Source organism: Populus euphratica, unplaced genomic scaffold (genome assembly GCF_000495115.2).
Source record: "Populus euphratica unplaced genomic scaffold, PopEup_1.0 scaffold49.1, whole genome shotgun sequence".
NCBI classification, from domain to species: Eukaryota; Viridiplantae; Streptophyta; class Magnoliopsida; order Malpighiales; family Salicaceae; genus Populus; species Populus euphratica.
The window spans coordinates 1,365,841-1,374,008 of record NW_011499875.1 but is presented as its reverse complement, the minus strand read 5'-3'; the positions used below and the strand labels follow the sequence as shown (position 1 = coordinate 1,374,008).

Sequence of the window (8,168 nt, the reverse complement as noted above, 5' to 3'; positions counted from 1 at the left end):
TTTTTTTGTTCTATGATTTGAGAGGGAAAAAGAAACTTGTTCCATTCTCATTGTAGAGAGATGAAGTCTCGATTAAGACCAATTTTACCTATAAAAAAAAGAGATTTCAGAGTCAATAAGTTTCTTTTTATAGAAAGAGTTTATATTAAATGTTTTCCTCTCTTAAATTTATATGAAATAATAGATCTAAATTCAAAAAGAATTTTAGTTTCAAGTTGATTATAGGTTTTGAAGTTAATTTTTTGATTGTTGAAAGTTATGAGCATGTTTTACAAGGTGTTTAGAGTGTCTTTTTAGATCAAATTATGGTTGAATTTGGGTAGGGCAAGTGATGCATCACATGCTATTTTTTCCCCAAAATATTAAGGGGTCGATGAATTGTTATTCACCCCTTAAAAAGATTAAAAAATAAAAGGCTGAAGAGTTATGGGCTATCCAAGCCCAAGAGTCGGGGCCTTTTTTTTATCCATTATAATTGTATTTTTTTTATTATTTTTCTTACTTATTTTTTTTTAATTTTATCAATTAATATTTAAATGATTATTAATTAATCAATATAATTATTTTTTATTTTATTTTTTCTTTAATTGCCTTGATCTTTGGTTGGTTCTTAATTGTATAGGTGTCTATTTTAGGTAAGAACATTGTATATAAACAATTACTGAATTCACTTGAGTCCATGATTCATGTTATAAATTTGGTTGGGAAAGGACTAAATTTCATAATTTTTATTTTTGTTGCATAAGTACTTGATTTATTTTATTAGATGTATGCATAAAATTTTTAAATTTTGCTTGAGAATTGTTTTACATAAAAACACGTTGTCAAAATCTACATATACAAATTATTTTGAAGAAACAAAATATTCAACTCATGACGAAACACAAGTCCAATAACTAGTAAAAGTCTAAAAGGCTTGGCCTTTTTCAATATGCACACATTATTGTTTATTCTTTCATATTTTACAATGGACTTATTGTTCAAAATTTTGCTTTGTTTTCAATTTGATAATCAAATGTTTTTTTATGCGATTGCATATTTCTAGGGCCAAATTCAAAGAAAATCGAATCAAATTTGTTAACTAAGAATCAAATTAAAAAACAGGAGAGCAAAATAGAATACGAGTCACAAATAAGGGATGATTTAAAGTTTAATCTAGTCGTCACACTTTAAAAAGTATACATATTTGGTTCCTCAATAGTTTTTCAATTAAATTTTGCTAAAAAAATTTATTTTTATTATTTTTTAATTCCTGGTCAAAAATTATTTTTATTATTTTTTAATTCCTGGTTTGAGACAGAATAGAGAAAGGTCACCAAAATCTGGTGGTGGAGAGAAAAATATCATCGACATCGATTTTAGCCACCAAAACGATCGATCTTTATGTCAAATAATTTCATTTGATAAAGAGAGTTCAATTTAGGTTTTTTTTTTAACCATGTAAGTGCCTAAAAACTAGATATGAACTTAGGAATAGCTTTCGTTCTGAGTTGATTTTGTATTTTGATATTATTTTTCTTGGATTTTTTTTGAGGCTATAGATAAGTTTGTTAAGGTTTTTATGGTATTTTTTAGGTTTTTTTGGGTTGAAAATTGAGTTTTCACGTAAAAAACCTTGAACCTTGATTCTCTGACCGCTACAATGGCTAAAATATAGGCAAAATCAGACAACACATTGTTTATCTCAATAGAGATCACGTCTTCTTATTTAATTTTTCAATAAAACATGGGAAGGAAGACTTTTTATTTACCCCACCGCAATAAAAATATTAAGACGCATGCGAGCCCTAACAAAATGAACTGAGTGGGGTAGCCTAGCTTTTTAGGCCCAACAACACCTTATATTTTTTATTTGTTTACTAATTTTTTATAAATATTTAAATTAATATCCTTTTTCTTTTTCATTTTGTTTATATAATCTCTTTTAAATGAGAAATATTTTTTAATTATTTTTTCTGCATTTAAATTTTAAGGGGACAATTCTAATTCATCTATAATTTTTTTATGTTTTATATAAATTTTTATTTTTTATTTTGTATAATATTTCTAATATGTATAACCCTATACAATTTTTGTTTATTTTTATTTTAGTCAATCAATTTCATGTGTATATATTTATATTATTATTTGATTGAACAAAAATTTGATTTTGGTGAACAAAGTCATTCAATACAAGCGAGTTAAAGGCTCATGTTGCAATGTCAAATATTTTAATTTATATATATTTATCGATTTTTCATTTTTATCTTCATTTATTGTCTGTGAATTTTTATTTTTATTTTTCAATACATATGATTTTCAATTTGTTTTATTATATATATACAAACATATAAACTTTTTAATTTACTTTTATATTCTTTTTTGTAAAAAAAGCCTATATATATATTTTATAAGAAAAAAAATCTAATCTGTTTCATAATGCAGCACATAGCTAGAAATAAAAGAGAAGATGAATTGATGGTTTCAGTTGTCAACCAATTTATACAGTGAAGAGAGAATTATTAAACTGCAATTATTCCTAAATCAATGTTGAGTGCTTTTATTGGTCCAATGGTTGATAGTCAAAAGTCACGAGTTCCTTAGCTGATCAAACATACACACTGGACAAAGAATTCCGTGTACAGGAAAACGAGCGTTCTTTGCAGAGGTCAAAGTTTTTCTCAAAAGTCTATTTATTATGGCAAGATGTTAAGCCCTCGCGTTCTATTGACCCTAAAGTGGGCAATACTTGGAATTTAAGCTTTGGTTGATTCTTTTTACTCTTTAATTCTAACTTCCTTTTCTCCTCTTATTTTTTTCCCCTCTAATTCTTTCAACTTTTGTGATTAAGGTGTTTAATATTGAGGTTAAACCTGTTTATTTTTTAGAGGCCAAAAGTATTTGAGGGTTAGGTGGAGGTGCATATTTTCTACGGATTGACTAATTCGTATTCAAAGCTTGTGCCTAGTCTAGCTCCTTAGGAAGTGTCTTTTGGGGTGGGAGGTGATTCGACGTAGAGAGTCTATTTGGCCTCTACTATTTTATATTTATTGCGCTTGTTATACTGTGTTGTGTACAAAGTAATTAAATTGCTTGGTGATAAATTATAATACATTGCATTGTGAATAAGTTTATTGCTATGATATTTACATTAAAATGACCATAAAGCATATAATTTATCATAAGATTTTTAATATCTAAATTAACCAAAAAAACTAACAACAACTATTTAAATATGAGACACTACAGTAATTTAACATGATTTTTGTTTCTTTATTTATTTCAATATAAAATTCAAGTAAAAATTGACTAATTTATATATTAAAAAATATGATTAATGGTTTAATGGCACTAGGGATCCCTATGGTGTCGATTTTTGAGAAAGAGACTCTTGTGGTACTTTCAATTTGACCAGTTGGATCCCTATTGTTTAATCAATCCATCGAGCAACCAAGATCCCTTCATCTATAGTCAATTCAAATTTTTATTAATATTGACTTCAGAAGATATGGAGGGACACCTACAAGATTCCTATTAATTCTAGTTTAGAAAAAAATCAATCAGCCTTTGTATCTGGACTTACTCATGTTTGGCCAAGCGCTAGAACTTAGCTTGTCAGACGCCTGATTTTTTTTTATATTTAAATTTTAATTAACTCCCTCTCTCTCTTATTTTTTTAATTTTCATTGAGTTTTTTTGTTTCTGTTAGTGTCATTTTTAAAGTATCGAGTCTTTCTGTGGGACTAATATTTGATTAATAGTGGCATACGTCCTTCATAATAATCTAAAGAGGTCGGAGCATGGTTTAAATTCAGATAAAATTTTTATGGCATATAATATGAAATAAAATCCTGGCTAATAATTAAAATAATTGATCTAGTAAATAAAAGTCTTGTGTTATATATTAGGTGACCCCATGTAAAGTTTCATCAATTATGTACTTTATAGAACCTCGAGATAAGAAAATAGTGGGTTTAAAACATAGATATCAAACACGGTTTGGGGTTGTTTCGGTTAAGAGGACAAGTCTTGAGTTTTATTGGTTAGTTTAGAACTTTTTTTAAAAAATATTTAATATGAAAAAATTAAAAAAAATACATGTAAATATAAACTATACATATTATAAATAATAAAGTTTAAATGAATATTTTAAATTTTTTTTATCCCATCTTGAAAAGATATTATTTATCCTTTTAAGTTAAAATACTTAAACCAAAAAAGTTTTTTATCCCATATTAAAAAAAATATAATTTTTTTTTATGAATATAAAATATATATGCAAAAGAATTTCAAATCCTGCATTAAAAAAATAGTTTTTTTCTTTTAAATATAGATCACACAAACACATACGAAAGGGTTTCAAATTTCACATTGAAAAAATATAATTTTTTTTTTGTAAATATTAATGTATATATACATAAAAAGGTTTCAAATCTCATATTAAAAAAATAATTTTTTCCTAGAAATAAAAAATATATATATCAAAAAATTTCAAATCTCATATTAAAAAAATATAATTTTTTTCTTGAAAACATAAATAATATATATTAAAGGATTTTAAATCTTACATTAAAAATATATTATGTCATTTTTTTAATATGAAATATTTAAACTAAATTTTTATTAATATTGACTTCAGAAGATATGGAGGGACACCTACAAGATTCCTATTAATTCTAGTTTAGAAAAAAATCAATCAGCCTTTGTATCTGGACTTACTCATGTTTGGCCAAGCGCTAGATCTTATCTTGTCAGATGCCTGATTTTTTTTTATATATTTAAATTTTAATTAACTCCCTCTCTCCTCCCTCTCTCTATTATTTTTTTTAATTTTCATTGAGGTTTTTTTGTTTCTGTTAGTGTCATTTTTAAAGTATCGAGTCTTTCTGTGGGACTAATATTTGATTAATAGTGGCATACGTCCTTCATAATAATCTAAAGAGGTCGGAGCATGGTTTAAATTCAGATAAAAATTTTATGGTATATAATATGAAAGAAAATCTTGGCTAATAATTAAAACAATTGATCTAGTAAATAAATGTCTTGTGTTATATGCTAGTTGACCCATGTAAAGTTTCATCAATTATGTACTTTATAGAACCTCGAGATAAGAAAATAGTGGGTTTAAAACATTGATATCAAACACGGTTTGGGGTTGTTTCGGTCAAGAGGTCCAGTCTTGAATTTTATAGGTTAATTTAGAACTTTTTTTAAAAATATTTAATATGAAAAAATTAAAAAAAATACATGTAAATATAAATTATACATGTTATAAATAATAAAGTTTAAATGAATATTTTAAAAAGTTTTTATCCCATCTTGAAAATATATTATTTATCCTTTTAAATTAAAATAATTAAACCAAAAAAGTTTTTTATCCCATATTAAAAAAATATAATTTTTTTCTTATAAATATAGAGTATATATGCAAAAAGATTTCAAATTCTGCATTAAAAAAATAGTTTTTTTCTTATAAATATAGATCACACAAACACATATGAAAGAATTTCAAATTTCACATTGAAAAAATATAATTTTTTTCTTATAAATATAGATCACACAAACACATATGAAAGAATTTCAAATTTCACATTGAAAAAATATAATTTTTTTTGTGAATATTAATATATATATACATTTTTTTTGTAAATATTAATGTATATATACATAAAAAGGTTTCAAATCTCATATTAAAAAAATAATTTTTTCCTAGAAATAAAAAATATATATACCAAAAAATTTCAAATCTCATATTAAAAAAATATAATTTTTTTCTTGGAAACATAAACAATATATATTAGAGGACTTTAAATCTCACATTAAAAATATACTATGTTATTTTTTTAATATAAAATATTTAAACTAAATTTTTTTTTATTCTATAACTTTTTAGGAGTCTAGCCCTATCGATGTTGTATTTCTTTTTTATAGGATGCTTTTATAAAAAACTTTTTCAATTAAAAATATATTACAATAATATTTTAAAAATTTATTTTATTTTTGATATTAATACAATATGATTATAAAAAAACAATTACAAAACATTTATTTAATATTTTTTAAATAAAAAACAACTATAAAAAATCCAAATGACAGAAACAAAAACGCAATTATCACTGAGAAGCTCTTGTACTGTACTTATAATTTACAACACAGCACACTCAGATCCTCTAGCACCCGAAATTCATCTTCATCGCCTAAAAACAAGCTCCAAATCCTCGCGGCATGCACTTTATACTTTAACGCTCGAAGTAACTCCCAAATTGATGCTTTGTTTAACTTCAAACCACATGTGTAGTGGGACCAAATCACAAATCATTTGCTTTCTTTTAACTTAACGCTCGAAGATTCTCACCTGATTGCACCCCAATCACACAGCCAACTGTAACTGCTACAAGCACACAGTGAGACTATAAAATTACAAAATGCTGGAAAAAGAAGATTAAATTAAGAAATTTGATTGGTCACATGATAATAATATCTCTTCCCGTGCATAAATTGCAAAAATTACATGATAAAACATAGTGTCATCATGTCTGCCAAATAAGCAGCACGTGTGTTACTGTATGGCAGTTAAAAAGACTGGTAGTTATTTTTATTTTTATTGCTATACAAGAAAACAAAATCAACCCCTGTACAAAGGCGACCTTTCATGCACCAAAATTCCTCTCGATATTGATTGCTTAAAAATCTTGATCGGACTAGGGAACCATCCCTTCCCTCCCTTCGACGATCTCATCACGTCACTCCCCCTTGAATCAGACGTCACCGCCACCGATCTTGACTTCCTCATCATCTTCCTCCTCTCCTCATCTTCATTTACCTTTCTCGCCGATTCATCCTCCTCCTCCTTTAAAATGACCACGTGTCGTCTATCAACCTCCTCTGTCATGCTCCTGTTACCATGTCCTCCCTTGAATAACGACCAGAACGAAGACGACGTCTTGTGACTGTTATAGCTCTGGTCAGCGGAGGGCTTTGACCGGAGAAACGGAACAGCTACTGATCTAGAGCGGCGAAAAGAAGGCTCGCTGCCTATTAAATTGGAGACGCGGCCGACGCTTCCCACTACAGCCGCGGAGGAGAAGCGGTGGGAAGAGGAGGAAAATGAAGAGTAGCCGGAGGAGGAGGATGCGGTGGTGGCGTAGCAAGCGCAGGGGCGCGCGTTAGCGCAGTCAGGGCAGAGAGAGGAGAGGCGTTCGCGGAGGCACACGTGGCAGATACCGGTTCGGCGACGCTTGAAAGGGTGCTTTGGACATTTCCATATCTCTTCTTCATCGACGTAAAGAGCCATTTTGGTGTAAGTTCCCTGTGTCTCCCTCTCCAAAAGAAATTGTTTTGTTTTTGTTTCTCTCTCTACGCAGCTTGATGTTCCTATTCTGGCTTCTGGATTTGCATCTTAAGGATTTATAAAATGACTTGACCATGATTAGTTTCTCGAGTCAAAACTTAACTACGGTCGAACTAATTAAATAATTAATCAATCATTCAATCAGAGCCGATTTGAATGCCAGTGTCAGACGGAGCGTTTTGGAGAGGATAATAAATGTCCTTTACTAAGAGAGTAATTTACTAGAATGCCATAAATAGGAGTGGCCTCTGCACTCTACAGCGCGGGGTGGGGTTGGGGGGTGTTGGGTGATGAAATTACCAGCATACTTTAATTTAATTACTGGATTCAAATAGGCTTGAGTTGTACTCTCAATTATTTTTGAAAATTAAAGCTGAGCCCGCAGCATAGCATGGGTTATCTAACTAGTAATAAACTAAAAAAGATTCGAATACTTAACTAAGTTTATTGTTCAATTTATATTCAATCTATTAACAAATTTTGTTTTCTTCATTAAATTTTATTTTTCAATTTGATATTCAAATATTATGTTGCCAAGGTATTATATGATATGATTTGTTTTAGTTGCATGCTCCGTATTTGTGAGATGTCAAAGAATATTCTGATGATAAATAAAATATCAAATTTATAAAATAAAATTTTAGACCATTGTTACAAGGATTAAAATTAACGTAAGCAAAAAACAGTCATTTTTCATTTGCACTATTCAAAAAGTGCAAAACACTTCAATTTGGTCCTTTGATTTTTATTTTTTGCATCTTTATTCTTGGTTCTTTTAGGTTTTTATGCTTCGGTCATCAACTTTATTTTTATCATGTTTGAACTCTGAGCTATTAAG

At 28.1% G+C, this 8,168-nt stretch overlaps 1 protein-coding gene across 1 annotated transcript; it reads right to left on the bottom strand.

Moving 5' to 3' along the window:
• Positions 1-6,451: 6,451 nt before the first annotated feature.
• Positions 6,452-7,597, bottom strand: LOC105128276 (uncharacterized). The gene has a single exon (XM_011029872.1). The coding sequence runs from the start codon at positions 7,271-7,273 to the stop codon at positions 6,605-6,607; it is 669 nt and encodes a 222-aa protein (XP_011028174.1). The 5' UTR covers positions 7,274-7,597; the 3' UTR covers positions 6,452-6,604.
• Positions 7,598-8,168: the final 571 nt, after the last annotated feature.

What these genes read in the sequence shown, in the direction of transcription:
- LOC105128276 (XM_011029872.1), bottom strand. Translation starts at nt 7,273, where the DNA reads ATGGCTCTTTACGTCGATGAAGAAGAGATATGGAAATGTCCAAAGCAC.